We start from the raw sequence: 20,313 nt of genomic DNA, 5'->3' as shown, positions 1-20,313 counted from the left end.
AAAGGGAAGAAACAGGTCAAACTAGTTCAGTCAGAAGACGGAGAAAAGTCATTTGGGTTGAGGGAGATCGTGGAGGTCACTCTGCCAGCAGAAACACAACGACCATTCACAAGCCTGGTGTCAGTGTTTGGGGTGGACTACTCACCCGCTGCTGGGCAAGGGCCCGGAGTCCTGCCCGCTGTGACCCAGAAGAGGACGGCTGGGGGCTCCTCTCTGGCTGCACAGGGGTCACCTGGGTTGAGGGAGACCACACCATTCACAAGTCAGTTACATTTTCTTTTATTGTGAAATGCTGTGCTCTCAAAATGATTATTGATTTGCTGGATTTTCCAGCATTACTGTACGCAACCTCCCCAGAAGGCAGTGCTCTGTGTGTATACATTTCAGCAGAGCGTGTGTGAGTGGGGTGGACTACTCACCCACTGCTGGGCAAGGGCCTGCAGTGCTCCATCCGGTGGACCAGAGGTGGACGGCTGGGGGCTGGAGCTCCTCCCTGGCTGGACAGGGGTCACCTGTGAGCCAGAGGAGGAGGGCTGCGCGCTGGAGCTCCTCGCAGGGCAGGACCTTTTTTCTGCAGGCTCCTGGAGGGCTCCGGGGCTGCTCTCCTGCTCCCTCCGCCTCTTGTTGTCTTCCTGTTGGAGAGATAGAGACAGGGGAAAAAAAGAAGGAATTAACTCAACCTTGTTTAGTTGAATCTCTTTCAGACTGATGCAGCAGAGGTGGATAAATCTATGTTTGGTGTCAAGCTGATCTCATCAACAATACAGAACAGAGCAGTAACTAATATCATCGTGTTGTAATTTGTAAGTTACTTTAGTGGCGTACCAACATCAGATAGTGATTTCCTACATTTCATTTTAAACCCTTTCTTCAAAAATAAATGTTTTTTTCATATTATTTTTTGGATTTCATTAAATTGAGACAGTATCTGCTGTCACATTAAAATGAACAACACATTCTACAAACCTCTGTTGCATTACCAAAATTAAAGACTGTTGATTGATGATTTTGCCCTCACAGATTAATGGTATTTCACTTTAAATTGACCCCTTTGAACTTTAAACTCTGAAACAAAGCAGGTTCCCATACAAATGATATGTACATTATCTGGAGCATTTGTCTCTTCAAGTCTTTGTTTAGCAGAGATTATGTACATAAATGCTCTCAGGACTTTGAGGCTTTCAAAGGCTCTACTCTTAACAACTGCCTCTGGTCCTCACCAAACTGCACAGCAAATATTCTATAAATATATGATAATATACAGTCTATTAACAGTCTCAACTCCTTACTCCTGCTTCATTTTTTTGCCCTAAGCAGTGTTTATAAAAGTCAGTTCTCTTGTTCAGTTCTTTCATTTGCATGATTATTTCTGTCTTTGTCAACTTTCAGTTATTTATGGTCTAGTGAAAGTGAAATAACTATAGCCAACCAGTTATTTAGTTAGCAAACAGTTAATTTCTGCACTAAATTCTGAACTCTGGTTTTCTAGCTTCAAAAGGTACACACGGCCTCTAATAAAAAGACTCTTAAATACTTTAAAAGGATTAGAAAGATTTTACTGTTTTCTTTATGCATAATTTTAATAAGTTACATTCAAATCTGACACTTATTTCCATTAATAATTCCATTAAAAATTAATGTTAGCTAAAAAGCTAGCTAACATTAGCTTGTTAGCTAACATTAGCTAACAAGCTAACATTAATGTCCGCTATCGTTAGCTAACAAGCTAGCTATCGTTAGCTAACAAGCTAGCTAACAAGCTAACGTTAATGTTAGCTAACAAGCTACTTTGAAAGTTTTAAAATGATTTTAAAGGATTCATATTCTTACTTTTTCCATTTAGAAGACGTAAAATAAACTCAGTCAGTAGCTGCCTGGTTCTTAAGGGTTCTTCTTTCTCTTTCTGTTGCCAAGTCACTTTTTAGTACTGGTCGCTCTCAGATCGATGTGTCTCTCGTCAAGTTCAGCAGTGAAATGGTGACGATGAAGAGCTCAGCCGATTTATATATGGAGTCCATAGCAACCATAGAATCCTAACATAATTTCGTCATAACGTCAGTATTTACAGTATTTATTTTATTTATTTTATTTTGTAAAATATTATTTAATGCAAAACAGGTTTTGCAATAATTTCCTTCACTCATTTTTAAATATTGTAACATACTGGATCGATTTATTCTCCATAATTTCGCTGAATTAGATTCATGTTAGTTTAACCGTATTTTTTTTTTCTCTTCTTATTTATCGCCGTTAAACTAAACAATAACCGGTCACGGCAGATGACCGCCCACCGAGAGCCCGGGTCTGTTGGAGGTTTCTGCCCGTTAAAAGGAAGTTTTCCCCTCGTGGTGGGAACTGTTGGGTCTCTGTAAATAATATTAGAAAGAGTGCGGTCTGGACCTGCTCTACAGGGAAAGTGTCGGGAAATAACTTTTGTTGTGGTTTGGCGCTTTATAAATTAAACTTGAAGCAGAAGCTGACAAGTGTTCATGAAGTTACTGCAGGTTCAGCGGCAGATTAACGGTCTCTGTCAGCGGCTAAATGGAAATCCAAGTGCGACACACAGTGGAAACATCGAGTTAGCTGACAAAGTTGTTAGTTAAATATCAACAAAAAAAATGAAAATGAAAAGCCCCCTCATTAAATGAATACATAAATAAGCATTGACATACATACCCAAACGAATTATTAAAAATATATATGTTTATTATTATAAAACTGCATTCCAACCCTTTTTTTGCTATAATCTATTCCGAGTATGTATTTGAAGGCTGGCATATTTATGTATATCACTGTGGAGGGTTTTTCTTTTCTCCTTCTTTTATTTATTTCATGGTCTATTTATTTCAGGACCCACCAGCCTCTGGACGGTGCAGACCACAGGATGAACTGTAATCACCGACGACTTCCTGACTTTCTCTCTGGCGCCATCATCAGGTCAAGTTTCAAATTGTCCAACCAAAGAAATACCTGCACAACTAATGACATTCCCATCATCCTCAGCTGTACGTTGTCCTCACTGCCAATTCACAAATGTTTGCATGCTAGAAACACTAAACTAAGATGTGTTAGCGTTTGCCTCAATGCAGTAGGGCTGCTTGTTAAAATGTCAATGTCAGATTTTTTATTATGGCATTTAAGATTTAAAGTAAAGGGCTTTGCTGATGAGGAAACAGTAAAAGTATGACTCTGAGCCTTCAGTCTCCTCCATGTATTTGGCCCCTGTGTAAATTTCCTGCAGAGTCTTGCAGTGTATATGTACTATGACGAGATGATGTGAGGGTAATAGGAAGCAGCAGAGGACAGGCTATCAACTGAAAACCAGCAGAACCAACCGCCTTGTCTTAGAGAACAGCCATGAAGCTGCAGTATGTGTGACAATTTTCTTCCCTACGACTAATTCAGTCAAAGCCACAGAGTTATGGGTATCACATGAGCTGATCAGTGGAAATCTGCACGCTGATCTGTCTGGTCATATCTAATCTAAGGGTTTAGTGTCCGTGTATATTCATCATAAGTATGTGGTTTTATTAGAGGGTCACAAACAGAAGATAAGCCATATAAAATGATTGGGTTCTTTTAGTCTGCAAGCTGATATTTTCATACTAGTTGTGCCTTGCTTTTACATGGTTAGTTCTGTCTTTGTTCACATGTCAGAGGATTTATGCATTTTAAAGCCCATATTGTAAATGTGAACTGTTGCTGTTGTGGGCCTTCGAAGCCCACAGAAACAGTGAATTTGATTTCAGCAATACAAATAAACTGCTCATAAAGTTAAAGCACTGACTAAACCAGAGGAAGATGAAGGAAGAAGGACTTTTTTATTCCACACTGCTTGATATAGAATAATGTGTATGCTACACTACTACTAGTGTTTGTATGTTAGCAATGATGCATGGGTAGAGAGGAAGATACATTTTAGATAATTCAATACATTTTTTACATAGATGGATTCAGTATTTCTCCACCAGAGTTATGGAGATGGCTATGAAACAGCCTTTAAACCAACACATAGGGAAAGTCCAACAGTTAAATGACTAAATACACTTACAGATGCCCTTACTAAAAGTGTGCCTCTTATGGTTACTTCCCTTGGATGCAGATTGGTGTGTGGGCATCACAAATGTCGTGAAAGCCAATCAGGGTGCAATATCCAAATACATTCAAAACGAGACAAGCACATGGTGAGACTTGAAACCTCCGGGGACTTTTTCAGTGAAGGTGGAGTTTTGAGACTTGACATGACGGTGCAGCGCAGTTTTAGGACGCAACACCACAGCTCTGAGCTTTCTTACACCAGATGTTGGTTTTGCGTGAATCAGGTCGGAGTTCAGTTTTAGATTTCCAACAGTAAGTATTTAATGGAATAAAATACAAACATCCTTAAAACTATCGGTGTGTTTAGGTGTACTTGTGTTAGACAGGTGGTACAATAGACATTATAAAGTTTAAATGTAGCTTTATATATAAATTAAATAAGTTAAAACTGCGACTTCTGGCTGCATTAGGTTCATTTCCACTGGTGTCCTATAAAGCTATAAACCCCAACCCTGGTCATATATCATCAAAATGAGATTCAGCTTCATCACAACAAATCTCTCATTTTACCTTTTACGTTTCTATTTACAGTCACCACATCCCTGCTGTGTGGGAATCAACCAAACATGACTGATAACAAAATAGCGGCTGAATCAGAGCCATTCGCGACAAAGTGTTACAGTGTGCAAAGTTTACCTCTTATCAGCTAGATAAGCACATGGGGATCTTATCTAGACAAGACTTCAACGTTGTCTAATCATTACTAGTGCATGTTAGCAGAGCACACACAAAATCCCTTTCAACAGAATAAACTGACTGCAAAGGAGACAAACAGAAAGATCCAAGTTCAGTGTCTCTTGGCGTCCTTTACAGTCTGTGGTGGGTTTGTTCATATTGACAATGTCTCTCTCACTGGTTCTTTGGACGAGCAGGCGATGGTGCTGTCATAGATAGTGGAGAGCGACACATCTGGACCAGTGTTTGAAGGTCTGCTGTTGCCTGCGGGGCCCTCTCTGATGGAGCCGCCGTTCTTTCTGAAAGAGTTCCTGATCCTGCTGGAGAAGCGGTCGGACACACGCCTCACCACCCGGCTGAGTCCGCGGTTCTTCAGCTTGATCAGGCCCACGTCGTCCTCCAGCTCCTCGGGTGGCACGTCGATGTTCCCGGAGTACCAGAACACCCACCAGATCAGGCTGAGGAAGATGATGATAGCCCCCGCGTAGATGAACAAATCGTGGATGACAAGCCCGCCAAACACCCCCACCATCATGATGAAGACGCCGAGTATGTCGTGGGCCACTGCGAACCAGAAAGAGCACTTGCAGCGGCCAACTCCTTCATACCTCCTCTCCATGACTGGCTCTACCTGTACAGACGTTGACATGGTGGCGGTGGAGATCCTCCAGAAAGAGTCTGTCTTTTCCCAGAGTTAATCCAGATGTGGAAACAAGTCAAAAAGCAACATGCGGCTGGCAGCTGCAGGACAGTGAAGTGTGATCCTCACTGACTGACAGAAACAACCTGCAGTCAGTGACACTGGTCAAAGTACAATGCACACGAGCGGTTATCAGCAAAAACCACAGCAGCTTTGTGACTGTATGGGTGTTTCAGAGGAAACAGTCACGTCATTACTGACAAAAATATGTTTCCACTTTCACACAGTCATTTCCATCTTCTATTCAAGCCTCCTGGCTGTACCGTCTCCGCCTCTGCTTCTCTTTCAGAACGGGGATCCACACCAGCCCCATCACCACAAACATCAGCCCAATGGAGAGGCAAGCTGAGGCTACAGAGCGGGAAGCCTCAGTCACCCCCAAAGACTGGAGCAGGAAGAGGAGTCCGCCCGCAGCAGACATCAGAGATCCCATCACCATCACGATGATGGCTTTGTGGAGGTAGGCCCAGCCTGGGGCCACTGCAGCACCCGTGTGAGGGCCTGGACACAGGCTTTGACTCCCGGAGTCATCTGGAAATGAAGTTTCACCAATTGCTTCCATGGTTGCTCCACAGAAAATAAAAAATGCCTGTTACCGCTTTGTTTCTCCCCTCTGAGAACCTTCAACACATGAATAATGGAAACACCGGCCACTGAGCATCCATAGCTCCCCAACTTCTTCCTTATTTCTGTCTTGAGCCGTCCTGTCTGCTCAGCACGGCCCCTGTTGAAATCAATGCAGCCACCTTCCAACAGTCATATGTAGGAGCTATATCATGTGTATGATCAGTAAGAGAGTGTCTGCATGATGCAGCTCTCATCCTCCTGCCCAGTAACCCGTGAACACACTGTAATTCCAGATGGCCCACCACACCCACACAGCAGAGGGAGGGCTTGGATGAATAGAGAGACCCAGCCCACCTGTTGCCACTGATTGGCTGGCCACTTACGTGACAGTCATCTTGTTCCTCCAAAACAAATACACTGTGTTGAAAAGCAGGAAAATTCATATTTGAATGTCACAGATTTGTGGGTAGAATCCATGTTTGGCATCTTAAGGTGCTGTGAAGATGAAAAGCCTCATAGGGGATGTACCTGAGCCCACGTAGCATTACTGCATGCGAGCGACAGGCAGCAGCTGTACAAGCCCGGGTATGATCTCATTAACAACATGCATGTCATCTGATACAGCTGACAGCTATACAGGCACAGCTCTGATGGCTGAATTCATTGTGAGCAAACAGTTCTCAAGGTCAACGCACTTCAGATGTTAAAGTACACACACGGTGTATAAACAGCTCATATTTAGTAAGTGTACTGAAACACTGCTAACTATCAAAGTGTGACTCATCCTGCAAAGTCATGATGCCTGAACTCCCATTATGAGAAATGCATTCTTAGAGCAAACAAAACACACAGGACGTAATTTCAGCTGTGCTCGATTCGATGATTAAATACCTATAGTATCTGTATTATCGCTTCAATTCTCACAAGAATTAGTTTTCCTCAGGAATGTCTGACTGGTACCACTACCCTAAAAGAATATACAAGAGGAAATGTAAAATGTTTAAGAACGTATTATTTTCTTTTGCCAAGTCAAGAATAACGCCTATATTCCCTGCAGAATGTGTCCCATTCAAAAAGAGGTGACCAAAACAATATATAAATCACCACTTTCACAATACATGAATACTTACTGGCCAAACCATTTTATAAGGTTTTTTAACAGACATTTTAACATAACAGCAAAGCCATGGGTGTAATTAATAATAATATATTAACAATTGATAAGCTCTACTCCAATTAACTTGTAGTTTCAGGTCCCCTGCTCACTGACAGGGCTTAAACAAACACTTCAATGAAACTATGTTAGTTCTGCCTGTGCTTTTTCTGCTATGATAAAAAAATGTCTGCTGTGAAAAATACATTGTTACAAAGCAGTTAGAAAACACAACACAGCCACAGATCATTTCAGATAACAACGTTTATAATCTGCTTCATTCAAGCAAAAACAAAGACAAAACAGAGTGAATATCTTGTCCATTCTGTGAACGATCGGGTCCTGTGTACTGTGTAAAATGTCCATGTTGAGAAGGCAACGTGCAGAGACGCTCGGCTGGGAATCATTTCACTTTAGGCACTTTTCTTTTTACTTTGGAGTCAGTCTTGCCAGCCTTCTTGGTCAGTTTGCTCTGTGCTTTTTTTCCTTTCTTCATGACAGCAGGTTTGGGTGCTTTCTCCAGCTGCTTCTTCTTCTTGGATGGCTTCTGCAAGAAAGAAAGGCAATGAGGGTCTACAGTCCACTGACTTAAGATGCAGCACTGTGTGAATTTTTCCAAAATGTCAGTTGAAATATTTAAAATTAGTAGGTGCTAGTATTTCAGTCGAGCAGCTGCGAGTGGTACTGACCTCCAGTTTAGGCTTTTTGCTAGGTGTTGCTATGGGAACCAGCTGTGGGATTTCTTCCTCCTTTTCTTCCTCTCCCCCTACAGTGGCATCTGTTTGCTTTGTGTCCGCCGTCTTGCTCTTCTTTGCCTTCTTTTTGGCTGCAGCCGCCTTAAATTCACAGACACATGAGGTGGTTATTTTACACTTTGTTTCAAAAATAATCTGGCACCGGATGAACATTGGAGTATAAACTTGTTCTCACCTCTTTCTTGGGAGTCTTAGCCGGTCTCCCTGCCTCCTCCAGCACGCTGAGGTGGCTCAGGTCTGAGGTGAAGATGGGCAGGGCCGCTGACGTTTGACTCTTCAAGTGGATGAGCTTCATCACTGGTCCTTTCTGTACACAGTAATGCAAATGTAATACATAATCGGGATAAGGGCAAAGTTACTATCCTTCTATTACAGAGTTTGAAAAAAAAAGCAAGTAATATGTTGCAAAGCACAAGAAAATAACATATTAGGAAAACTAACCATACGTAGTTTGGCCGCCACCGTCTGCACAGCAGCCTCGATGTTTTCCGTCACCTCATCTGCTGTCATGCCGGAGTGGGCAACACGTGCCATGCTACGTTACAGGCCAATCATGGAAGACAATGCAGGGTTACCATGTGAAACTCTTAACAGCTTCAATACAAGTAGTATAAATGCAGGGATTTTTGTGAACATTACATATTGTGTATCAAAGTTGTAGAGACAGGCTCCACAAGAAGAGGAGGTCCATCTGGATTTACATTGAATCTCTATGGCACCAGCAATTGCCCGTATCAAACACTTAACAGAATCGACAGGGCTGTTGAGAGGTGCTATTCATTTTGCCACAAGACATGAAAACATTCTGGAAAACTCACGTTGAAGCGATATTAAGGACAAGGTGTTTTCTTAAAGCCCAGAAAGCTGATTAAAGCAGATTCACATTTTATGAGGAACACAAGGAGCAGCGGAGCGAATCTCACCAGCAGCAGCCCTTGTTGGTAACCTTCAAGCTGGTGCCCTGGATGACTCTCTGGATGTCTCTGGCCAGATGTTTGCTCTGAAGGTTCACAGACAGCGGCTCTCTGGTAGAGACAGAAATTAGATAAGAATGCAGCTGCAGAAATACCCAGTACAAGGAAAACCCAGGAGTTTAAAGAACATAAATATGCAGATTTGTGGGGAAAAAAAACTCAGTTTGGTACCAAATGTGTAAAAGAACTTGTGAGCAATGTCTTGGAAGAGAATCCACCTCAACTGATTGACTGGGAACAGAGCTGACAGTAATCAACAGCCAACAGACAGCACAGCTCCTGTTCGCTGTGGTTTTGTACTGAAGATATTATAGTTGGAACGTCGGACAACACTAGGGAAAGGGTCTCACTTTTTCCTCTGGTAGAAATGTTTTCCGAGGTGGGATGGGAGCAGCCGGCGGACGCGGTCGTCAGAAAGGAACATGTCAAAGTTCCCCAGCAGCCGGCGCTTGGCTTCATACGGTTTGTACTCTGTCCTCAGGGCCTTGTACGGGATGATCTGCTCCAGATACAGAGACGCATCATGATTATGGGTACCATCAATACAAGGTCTTAATTAATGTAAGATTTAGGACTTACCAGCTACTGTGGCTGGTCAACCAACTTTGCTCTTGTTAATGTATATGATATTTATTATACTCCATTGTAAATTTATTCATACTGAGCAATGTATTTGCTTTAAGGACTCAGACTGGTACATACCTCAGTGATGTTTTTGACTCCCTTCACCTCCAGCAGCTTCTTATAAAACCTCTGGGTCTGTTCTGAGGTCATTTTGGGCTCATCTCTGGTGAAGAGGCAGACCTCGTCTGAGTCAGGCCGCTGGCCATGGGGCAAGGGACTGAGGGCGGAATGAAACGTCAATATTAATGGAGTCAGATTAGAGCTAATAATTGCTACAGAAGAACTACAGGTCAGGCATGAAGGCAGCTTTATGTTCCTGTCTGGTGGACTCACATGCGGATGGTCTGGGCCTCTTTGGGGATCTTCCAGAGGGTGAAGAGCAGGCTGATCTGCTGCGTCTCGTCCAGGAACAGGGAGTCACCGGTGGACTTGGATTTCAGGAAAGCCTGTAAAGCTTGGACGGCTTTTTTCACCTGACAGAGACATTAGAGTTACAAAAGACTATTCAGACCCACCGACAGAACTCCAGTTTTCTTCCAGGGGTCTACGGATTCACACACACGCTCCTGTGCCACGGTGAATTAGCTTCACTGCTAAACCAGTCAGCAAGTAAACAAGATGGCTAAGGCTAGCTAACGTATAGCTGCTGTCGACTCACGCTAATATACTTTGTCACAGCCGTGTAAACTTCTGTTAACCGACATGCTACTTATAAAGAGTTCATAACAGCAAAAAGGTGTTTTTTACCTGTGCCTGGTCCAACGCCACTTTTCTTTCCTCTGCCATGCTGTCTGCTTCACGTGTGAACAGCCGCCACGCATGCGCTATTGGCATACTTACGTCACATAGTACCAAACAAACTTTATTTGTACGACAACTCTGAACAAAAGTCACGAAAGTCTCAATTGAAGTTAAAATGATGGCTACAGATACTGCAGTCTTAATATGAAAGCACTGAAGCTTAATGCTTGAATAAGTTACACATGTAGGGAAGCCCAGAAGGGTAAAAATGAGTTGACAAAGTTAGCAATACATCCAATTATAATAATATTAAAATGTGTAAATCAAAACAAGATAAGAGACTCCTGAAGTACTGATATTTTGGTGCTGTTCATTTTCAATGCGAAATGTCAAGTACAGTGAAGTACAGTTTTGAGGTACTTGTACTTTACTTGAGTATTTTCCATTTTTTCCTGCATAATTTCCCTCCAGGGATCAATGAAGTATTTCTGATTCTGTATACTTCTACTACACTACATTTCAGAGGGAAATATTCTTTTTCCTGCACTTCAGTTATTAAACCAGATTAGTTACTAGTTACTTTGCAAATTCAGATTCTTAATACAAAATATAGTCAACTAATAAATTAGGATTGATTGATTATGATGTATTATGGATTAAGCCACCCAACAGTATGTAAAGTAGTTGAAATGAGTCCCACCTTTACCCGCTGCAACATCAGTGATGGTTACACTTTAATGCATCAATAATTATAATCCAGTGACATGATGTACATTACTTGGATGGGCCATTCTGCATAATGAGTACTTATACTGTTGGTACTTAGTTTTACCTTTCACTTGAGTATTTTTACACTGTAGTATTGCTACAGAGTACTTCTTCATCCCAAATGGGAATACTTTTACTCATTAAAAAGGAAAACAAACACACCTTGCAGTTGCAGCTTGATCATTTATTTTCAGTTTAGATTATGTAACAGCTGTGTGTGTCTGTTTGTGTGAGTGTGTGTATCCATGGTTCATCAGAGTAGTATGTGAGCTCAATCCAATCAAACCATCTCATGTGGAGAGAGACCAAACTAAAAATTTTGGTACAGCAATCCTTAAAACCAAATAAAATGTCCATTGGATTCTAAATCCCACTCTTAAAAAGGGAGATGTACTTTGCAAATTATAATTACAGGCTAACTCTGGCCTTCTGCAGGATAGGAAATCATTCTGTAGTTTTTGTTTTTTCCTTCCCCAATCTCAGTAACACTGCATCCGTCTCCATTCTAAAAACAAATGGCGTGGCCAGCCGACAGTGCGGTTAGCCGTGGGAGTACAGAAGGGGGACATGTAGCTACATTAGTGGCATAGCTGAGCTCTCAATATGAGAAAGCTGACACACTGGACTTGGTCTCTCTTGTTCATCATAAAAACTGATTCAGTCTCGTTTTCTTCATTTTACACGATTTTTATTCTCCGTCTTCACTCCTTGTTGTCGTTGTTCTCCTCTTCAGCATAGTTGTGTATAAAGAGAGAGTAGCTGTTTGGGTCGGCTCTAGCAGCGTTTCTCCTCTGGTTAACGAGTGGAAGAACTCCATGCATGCTGCCACTGTTGCATTTAGTCCTTTTCTGGCACCAGCTTCAGCACTTTGCCGATGGCGATAGTCTTGCCTGGTGGAGGAGTGTACGAAGATGATTTATTATTTATTATGTCTGCTGTAACATCTGTGTCCAAGTGGTGCAACTTATATTAGCTGTTCTTAAAAGAATACTTAATGAACATAGTCAGTCACCCGCAGTGTCCTTACTGTACCTTCGTCTCGCAGTGTGAATCGTCCCATCTGAGGGAAGTCTTTGAAGGTCTCTAAGCAGATGACTCCTGCTGCTCGGAGCCTGGCGATACACACCTGGTCCTGCTTAACGAAGCGTGGTCGCGTTTTGCTTTTCTCCCCCGTCTTCTTGTCCACCAGACAGATTAAGGCCTGTAGTTATGGATTGAAAGAGTTGAACCACAGTGCAGCAAGGCTGGGAGAAAATCGAATAAATAATAAAAAAGACAAGCAGCTTGGGAAGTAGAGCGGTAACGTACTGTGATTTGCACTTCTTCAATGCAGGTGTGGATGTGAAGGACCGCATTGTAACCAGGGCAAATGATTGATTTGTGCTCAATGATGACGATCTGAAATAAATGTGAAGTTCAGTTGATTTGACATATTCATAATACATACATATATTCATATATTGTGCTGGCACAGAGCAGGATACATTAATTTAAATATTAGTTAATTATTCATACTCTCCCTATCTCTTTATATATTTAAAGCTGCTGAGTGCCAAATGGGTTTAAAATGTGTTTTTAACTGGTCAAATCAGTCAGCATGAGCTGACATATTTGAATGCCTCATTCTCAACTGTTGGGACATCTGGCTTCCACTTGCTCTAACACCAAACAATAAATCTTTTCTACTGGGATATCAGTAGATTAAATACAGCAGCGTGTGGTGGAGAGTTTACCTGCTCATGGAACAGCCTGTAGTTGCCTGCACCTTCAACCTGAAGACTTTGATTCACACTCTCCCCCAAAACTAATGACTAATGAAAGTCAGATGCAGTGACTTTGGCCATCTCTTCTCATTTACCTGCGCGTCAAAGGTGCGTCCGGAGTGGCAGAGGTTGTCAGGGCTACAGAGGATAAAACCAGGGAGGATTTCTTCCTCCTCGATGCCCTTCAGCCTCAACTTCAGATTCTCCCCTGGACAGGCATCGTCCGTCTCCACATCGTCGCTCAGCAGGCTCAACACCTCCACTGTGTGCTACAACACACACACGGCTATTTGTAAATATTTTAAATAAATGCTTTAAACACATTGTTGCTGTTCTGAAACAGGATATATGGCTGGTGTTAGAACTGAAACTAAATCCTTCTGGTTACAGGCTGCGGCACATTTAAGAATGAGGCCTGGAAGTTATTTCTAGTAGAAGGTTTATGAGTCCCTTGTGAGAAGGAGCAAAGTCATACAGAGAGAGATCTCACCCGGTTTGGCATCATGACCAGCTGCTGGGCTTTACTGATGGATCCAGACTCCAGCTTCCCAAGGATAACGGTGCCCATGTCCTGCAATTTAGAGAAGGACCAGAGCAATTCAGTGTTAACCATCAGTAACTGTTGATGCATATTAGTCATTACGTAGACTAAGTGATTAATTGGCTAAACAAGAAATAAAAAATAACAATATATTGTTATTGTCCAATGAAAACCAGGTATCTCCAGTTTTGGTGATTTAGATTTTTTTCAAATGAATTGAAGTTCATCATTATAGTTCATAATTTTGGGAGATGTGCTTATCCACTTCTTTTTGAGAGGCAGATGAGAGGATTGACACCACTCTCATGTCTGTATGTTAAATATGAAGCTACGACCAGCAGCCAGTTAGCTTAGCTTAGCATAAAGACTGGAAACAGGGGGAAACAACTAGCCCGGCTCTTACTGCCTACCAGCACCTCTAAAGCCCACAAATGAACACGCCTAGCTGTTTCGCCCTGTTTCCGGTCTTTGTGCTAAGCTAAGCTAACCTGTTGCTGGAGGTAGCTTCATATTCAACTGACAGATATGAGAGTGGTATCGATCTTCTCGTCTAGCTAGCATGTAAAAAACGGATGAATGATCATGGTGAGTGTTTTATCCACAGCTGTGTGGATCTGCGGAAAGCTTGTTGTATGGAAGTCTTGGCGGGGCCATTAGTACGCAGCACCCATTTAACTGTTCATAATCCTCTTACATCAGGAGAACACCAGTTGCGATTATTTAATCATGTAACCACTACATAAGGCTTTTATGCAATCACAGAGTTTAAACAACTTAAAGACAAGAGGATAAAGAGAAAAGACGACATGTGAAAGAAGGAAAGAGCCGATGATTAATGTAGGCACGACTGAGAGAGCTCCAAAATAACTCAATTCCACCAACACTTACAGTGTGTGTTGAACTGCTTCCAACATCGAAACTGAGGCGAGTGCCAAGAAGCTGAATTATCTCAAAGAGGAATGACTATGCAGAGGCTGCAGTGTGTTTGTGTGTAAGCATGTTGGTGTGCTCTTGGAAAATCACCAGAGAGGAAGGAGAATGACAAACTGGAGAGGGAGCAAAAAAAAGATTTTGGCCAAGTGAACAAAAACCAAAAGAAATTTCACGCCCACTCCTCCGCCGAGGACAGAGCAGTGAAGAAGACAAGCTGCCACCGATTTGTTTTTCTCTCTTAAGGAAGAGACTCACTGGCCTCCAGCTGCTCACCTTGTACTTGTCGACGATGGGTAGTCTGACTGGTCCATCGCTGGATCTGGTGAAGTTTGGCAAACTGTCCAGATGGGCAATAAATGGCAAACCCCTGGAAAAGAACAAAAAAGGAAAAGACTGTCACAATAGTGCTAAAAATTCCACTTCCACACATATTTCTGTTGTCAGAAATGTCTACAAGAGTGCAGCTCCTGTGTCGTACCATGGCCTGCCATGGGTGATTTGTGACAGCCTTTGACTCATTTCAAGGGAATTCTCCTTTTTATTACATTACGTATCAAACCACAGTGGAGTATAAAGTTTGGAGCAGCAGAAACAGCTGCATTTTAAATGTGTTTTTTTTTATTAAGATCTTATTTATGAAACCATGTGCACAATGAGGATGTCACCATGCCCTACAGATGGTAAAAATCATCACTAAAATGTTTATGAATATTTATATATAAATTGTGACAGTCTTTCTTTACTTGGAGCAAATGGCTAGGTCGGACCAGAAGGCCTGTGATCTCATTTAACAATCACCATAAAGAATAAGCACTACGCAACATGTTTCTATTGTATAGAGCTGCTAAAGAAAGAGTGGTCCTAACCATGTAGTCAACATTTCATACTGGCTTTTTTGTTCAGTGTCTCATCATGTCCTGAGTTAAAACATGTCTGCTGAAATCTAAATAAACACTACAGTAGCCGACTTACGTGTACCAGGGGCATTCAGGTACTGGGTCCTTGAGGTTGGCACCTGTGAGTCCGGAACAAGGCATAAAGTGGATGTCCTTCTTGGGATTGAAGCCCACCTTCTTTAGAAACGGCACCAGCTTCTCCTTACACTCTTCATACCTGCAGGAAAGTTAAGAAAACATGGGATTATTTGCTAAAATATAAAATGTATAACATCAGGGGTTTTCACTGAAGGAGAAGTCACGTGGGAGCCATAAGAGGACATTTGTTGTGAACATATAATTAAACAGAAGGCCAATAATTCACTGATTACATTCTGCCGCCAATCTGCCCTATCTTTGTAACTGACAATCTTAACACTAACATATGACATAAACACGTCATATCTACGATCACCCGGTCCCTGTTCACCTTTCTAGGCTCCAGTTGACAGTGGGGTCATCCATCTTGTTGATCAGGACAATGAGATGCTTGACTCCAGCTGTTTTAGCCAGCATGGCGTGTTCCCGCGTCTGTCCTCCCTTCTCAAAGCCGGTCTCAAACTCCCCCTTCCTCGCTGAAATCACCTGATACAAACCAATGACGGAGGTGGAAGTAATTCCACCGTTTAGTGACAAACATTTAGAAAAGACGTTGTCTTCTTGAAATAAATGTGAACTTATGTACAAGATATATATTAAAGCTGGACATGGGGAAAAATTTTCACGGATGTTTGTATCTACTTTTTTCCAGTGGTGAAACGTCTCACCAGTGGGATCATTACATAAATGTGCACAATGTATATCAAAAGCGACCCACAAGAATCTCTGTGTCAGTACAGGATTGAATCTGTGTGTCTGAGAGCTAGTTAGCGTTAGGGCTGACTGGATGTCCGTGTCCATCTCACCAGGACTGCCAGGTCGGCTTGTGACGCTCCACCAATCATGTTGGGGACAAAGCTCTTGTGTCCGGGGGCATCCAAAATAGTGAAATGCTTCTTCTCTGTCTCAAAGTAAGCTCTCCCGACCTCGACAGTCTTCCCCTTGTCTCTCTCCTCCTGGTTTGTGTCCAGAGCCCACGACAGGTACCTGCAACAACCGTGTTCATTTATCACTTTATGTTTTACAAAACTGTACTTAAAATGACATGTGTGGCAAAAAATCCCGCTGTAATCAAAACCGTTGCAATACTTGCTCTGGTTATTGTTAGCTGCAGGGTGAAAAAAAACATGCAAAATAACAAAATACAGAAGGTCAAATTTAGCCCTTCTGAGGGCTTTCATTAAAAATATTTTAAGCAGCTCACTGCAATTTATTCACATATATTTATACTAAACATGAGGAGGGAAAAATAAATTAAAAGGCATGCTGTTTCTACACAACACAAGCCTTTCTCACCATGTCTCCCTGTTCTTTTCTTTCGCTTCTCTTTCATATTTTTCCAGGGTTCGCTTCTCCACCATTCCAGTTAGGTACCTGACAGGGAGAACACAAAGGCAGTTGACAAAACAGGCGACCATGCAAGTGAAGGAATACTTATCTTATCTGTAGCATTATGGGAGCAAAATTTAAACTGACGCTTAAACTGAAAAATGTTGCTGTGCAAGTTTTTTTGTTTTTAATTTTCTGGATTTGAACAAGATAAATTAGAGGACAATACAGTACGTTTCAAGTATACGATATATACAGTATTCAGAACCACTAGATGCAGCACCAGAATCTCAGAGCAAAACAAAAGGGCGTCGGCCACACCTCTCCCATAACCTGAAACGGCTATATCACTGTCCTCAAAGCCACCAGACTCCATAGACAAAAACACAAATTTTACCTCGCAGCTCATCGTAAAACACACTTCATTCAAACTAGACAGAAACAAAATAAAACTCATCTATAAATAACCATCTATAAATAAATAGTAAATATTCAATTTGAGTGTGTCGCAGGGCTTGTAAGTACTTCATAATGCACTCATATTTTTATTTACTGTGCAGCCCTGCAGCACTGTGATCAGCCAACACAGAACATGAAAAATGGATTACTCACATGATCTGTCCTCCAATAGTTGATTTACCAGCATCTGACAGACAAAGACAGGTGTAAACATTATTCAACTTTCTATAATCTTCCTTAGAAAAATGAATATACAGACAATTTAGACGCACCCACGTGACCGATGAAGACCACGTTCACATGTTCTTTCTTGGGGGCATCAGGAGGTGGCGGGGCCACTTTGGGCATGGGCATCTCCTCCTCTTCCTCCTCCATCATCATCTCCTCGTCCTCTTTATTCGCGGCGCCGCCCTCCTCACAGGCTCCTCCGGAACCCAGGTCCTCCTGTCCTCCGCCTCCTCCACCTCCCCCTGGCTCCTCCTTCTGCTCCCACGTCTCTTCCTCTGTGGTCATGTCTGCCTCTGTGCCTCCATTTTCCACTGGAGCTGGAACGACACCCGTTTACTGCACCTGTACAACACCCGCTTACTGCACCTATACGACACCCGTTTACTGCACCTGTACACCTGTTGTTCCTCTGTGATGTCTGGAAGCTACAGACGACCCTCAACTTGGAGGGAGGAGGAACTATTTAATGATATAAAGAACCTTTTGGCTGGAATGAAAATCTGCAGACTGACCACGTGTGGATACTGACTGATTCTGAATCCTGGACTTCCTTCAAGCTGTGACATTTCTGCCAGTTTTATATTCGTACCAAACTTATATTCTTTTTACCACATTTGCACACTTTGGACACATACTGAAACAATTCCAACTTCAAAGGCAGACCCGCACTGAGCCATCTTATTCACGTATATGTCCTACACCATTATCATTCACATGCTCCGTTTCAGACATTGTGTTTCTTTTCTGTGTTATTATTGGTAATTATTCTGTATTATTTCTTTCTTTCTATCGTAATATTATCTTGATTCCAGTGAACCCGCTGTAAAACTGCCTCTACCAAAGTTTATCAGGAAAACTAATGTTTGACACAAATTTTACAGTTTAAATGAAATAAACTGTAACTTCAATATCCAATCCGTCAGAGTGAAACTAAAGATTTGGCTGTCACAACAGCTTCCCAATCCCTCTTTTTTTTTCCAACCTTAAGGGTCAACTTTCTGTGTCCTAGCATGAATACTTCTAGGATTGTTTGTCTTTTGTAATCTCCTAATCTTATTTATTTTTAAAATCTTAACTGCGGCAAAAATGGTAATTGATTTCCATGAGCACCAACTACTATTGGAGCTGTGCCTTGACTCTACATGTGTAATGCGTGTTATATAAAGACCTTGGGTATAGCACATGCTCGTAAAATTGATTTGCCTTCACAGATAATCTAAACAGTTGCAGGGCTTCGCTGTGTGTGGCCTGCGGTTCATTAGTCCGTTTCACTTGTTACAAACACAATCAATGCAATGTTCTGCCGAGCAAACAAGTACAAGTCAAAACAAACAAAAAAGAAACTGTAACAAGAGTATACTGAAATCTGCTGAGCCCTGCAGAGGAAGCACCTTCCCATGGCAACACACGAATAAGCTTCCCATTTCCGTAACTATGAATTATGCAGCCCAGCAGTCATGTACAATGCCTATTTTCTTCTCAACCCTCGTCGTTTCTAATCAGCCTGTGAGATATTGCCGCTGGCAGCTCAGAAAGCCATTCGTGCCTTGACTTTGTGGACAGTCTCATTATGCTGTAGTTATAATTTGTCTTTCAGGCATGTTCAGAGCAATTTGAAGAGGCAAGTGTTAGAACACGGATCTCCATGAATATGTCGGTAGGAAACGTGAAAAGGAAAAGGTTTCTCCAGTCCCCGGATCTCACATGTAATCATTTTGTTTTGTCTCCTTATGTCAGTCACTCTGCTACAGCTGCAGTGCTCAGCCGCTCTATTAAAGAACAAAAACACCACCTGTTCTCTGTAACTTGAGCAGAGGCACAGCATCCCGGGTCAGGCCAAAAATGTGAATGAACCTGAGTCGGGAAAATTAAAACTAGTCAGCACTGGAGTAACCAAATACATCCAAACTCCTCTGACACACAGCAGACCAAGACCTTGGACATGCAGAGCCTCACACATATCAGTGTGTGCCAACGGGATGTCTATTTCTGACATGGACAAGTGAAGTTGCATCATATTATACGTAGGCCCGTGCACATGGGTCTACCAGGGCCAGCAATCCAAATATGGCTCAGTAAGTGAACCTACAAGCAGGGACGCACAAGCGAGCATCCAAGCTATCCTAGTCTGCATGAGGTTTGATCTGAGATTTCAAATCTGGCTGCAGGTGAATGTGCACACCTGAGCCTATAACCACACCTGTCCTATGGCAAGAGCCTACCTGACAGCCAGATTGTAACTTAATAACCTGAACATGCAGTGCCTGGAGCACACTGTGAATGCATACCGGCTGTTTCTGCCACCTCCATGCTGGCAACCGGATCAGGGGCACCTTGGAGGAGAGAAAACAGAGCCTGTCAAACTTTCATAAATATTTATTAGACAAGGATGGTCACGTTGGACGTTTTGCTGTGACTGTTGCTGCGTTATAAATAAGCCATTGCGCTATTACAACACATGACTAACACTCGAGTCGACTTGTTGATTAGTTAGTGGGAAATGCGATAACTGTGGCACTGGCTGGACTGAGCACAGCGAGTTGCAGGCAGGAAAGCTAACTTAGCTGGATTAGCAAGCAAGCTAGCAAGTTAAGCTAACTTCAAGCCAGCTGGCAATCACCTACCGTCTGAAGCCGGCATTTCCACGGCGCTGGGTTGAAGGAAGCTCGGCACAAAGACCGGGGCATTAACGTTGGGGACAAACGGTTTGGCGTTGACGTTGAGGGCGGCGAAGGCGGTCGGGAGCCCCGCCGCTGCAGCCGGGGCCTCGGCATCCTCCTCCAGCTCCCACGAATCCGGGGCTGTGTCTCTCGGGTCCATCGCTCCTTTTTCCAGAGTTGACAAGCTTTCCACTACCACGGAAGGTGGATGATTTTTATGGTTCCGCTAAAACGCTTAGTTGCTGGTGTGTTTTAGACTCTTAGCAGCACGTTTGGTGAAGTTCCCATTGCTTCGTTAAGCCTTGCTTTGG

The 20,313-nt window shown here is 42.6% G+C and overlaps 3 protein-coding genes and 1 non-coding gene across 5 annotated transcripts; all 4 read right to left on the bottom strand.

Annotated features, from left to right (window-relative positions):
• Positions 1 to 4,927: 4,927 nt before the first annotated feature.
• Positions 4,928 to 5,422, bottom strand: LOC139303863 (transmembrane protein 238-like). The gene has a single exon (XM_070927711.1). It carries the CDS (start codon positions 5,420 to 5,422, stop codon positions 4,928 to 4,930), a length of 495 nt encoding a protein of 164 aa, XP_070783812.1.
• A 2,017-nt stretch (positions 5,423 to 7,439) lies between these two features.
• On the bottom strand, positions 7,440 to 10,343 carry rsl1d1 (ribosomal L1 domain containing 1). Its single transcript, XM_070927274.1, has 9 exons — positions 10,294 to 10,343; positions 9,880 to 10,019; positions 9,625 to 9,763; positions 9,273 to 9,421; positions 8,872 to 8,973; positions 8,390 to 8,483; positions 8,124 to 8,255; positions 7,883 to 8,029; positions 7,440 to 7,740 (listed from the first exon to the last, which is right to left on the bottom strand). The coding sequence occupies exons 1-9, from the start codon at positions 10,330 to 10,332 to the stop codon at positions 7,597 to 7,599; spliced, it is 1,086 nt and encodes a 361-aa protein (XP_070783375.1). The 5' UTR covers positions 10,333 to 10,343; the 3' UTR covers positions 7,440 to 7,596.
• On the bottom strand, positions 8,591 to 8,722 carry LOC139303881 (small nucleolar RNA SNORA55). The gene has a single exon (XR_011599003.1). It is a non-coding gene; the product is annotated as a small nucleolar RNA SNORA55 (small nucleolar RNA).
• An 875-nt stretch (positions 10,344 to 11,218) lies between the features above and the next one.
• Positions 11,219 to 20,287, bottom strand: gspt1 (G1 to S phase transition 1). Of its 2 annotated transcripts, XM_070926729.1 has the most exons (15): positions 19,967 to 20,287; positions 19,631 to 19,675; positions 17,549 to 17,659; positions 17,387 to 17,506; positions 17,268 to 17,301; positions 16,623 to 16,700; positions 16,133 to 16,313; positions 15,658 to 15,812; positions 15,265 to 15,405; positions 14,566 to 14,659; positions 13,309 to 13,389; positions 12,914 to 13,087; positions 12,364 to 12,453; positions 12,088 to 12,256; positions 11,219 to 11,945 (listed from the first exon to the last, which is right to left on the bottom strand). In XM_070926729.1, the coding sequence occupies exons 1-15, from the start codon at positions 20,160 to 20,162 to the stop codon at positions 11,893 to 11,895; spliced, it is 1,722 nt and encodes a 573-aa protein (XP_070782830.1). In that variant the 5' UTR covers positions 20,163 to 20,287; the 3' UTR covers positions 11,219 to 11,892. The 2 variants fall into 2 exon arrangements, with proteins under 2 accessions (XP_070782830.1, XP_070782829.1); XM_070926728.1 differs by having other exon boundaries at positions 17,387 to 17,659.
• Between the last annotated feature and the right edge of the window lie 26 nt (positions 20,288 to 20,313).

Source organism: Enoplosus armatus, chromosome 20 (assembly GCF_043641665.1).
Source record: "Enoplosus armatus isolate fEnoArm2 chromosome 20, fEnoArm2.hap1, whole genome shotgun sequence".
Taxonomy (NCBI): Eukaryota; Metazoa; Chordata; class Actinopteri; order Centrarchiformes; family Enoplosidae; genus Enoplosus; species Enoplosus armatus.
The sequence above is the reverse complement of the archived record's forward strand: the minus strand, read 5'-3'. Positions and strand labels throughout refer to the sequence as shown.

Coding starts and splice junctions, on each gene's coding strand:
- LOC139303863 (XM_070927711.1), bottom strand. CDS start 5,422: ATGTCAACGTCTGTACAGGTAGAGCCAGTCATGGAGAGGAGGTATGAA.
- rsl1d1 (XM_070927274.1), bottom strand. CDS start 10,332: ATGGCAGAGGAAAGAAAAGTGGCGTTGGACCAGGCACAG. Junction 9,422..9,624: donor GAGTCAAAAACATCACTGAG/GTATGTACCAGT, acceptor TATCTGGAGCAG/ATCATCCCGTACAAGGCCCT. Junction 8,030..8,123: donor CTAAGACTCCCAAGAAAGAG/GTGAGAACAAGT, acceptor TGTGAATTTAAG/GCGGCTGCAGCCAAAAAGAA.
- gspt1 (XM_070926728.1), bottom strand. CDS start 20,162: ATGGACCCGAGAGACACAGCCCCGGATTCGTGGGAGCTGGAGGAGGAT. Junction 17,660..19,630: donor GGAGGTGGCAGAAACAGCCG/GTATGCATTCAC, acceptor GTGTCGTTCCAG/CTCCAGTGGAAAATGGAGGC. Junction 16,314..16,622: donor GAAAAGAACAGGGAGACATG/GTGAGAAAGGCT, acceptor CGGTTGTTGCAG/GTACCTGTCGTGGGCTCTGG.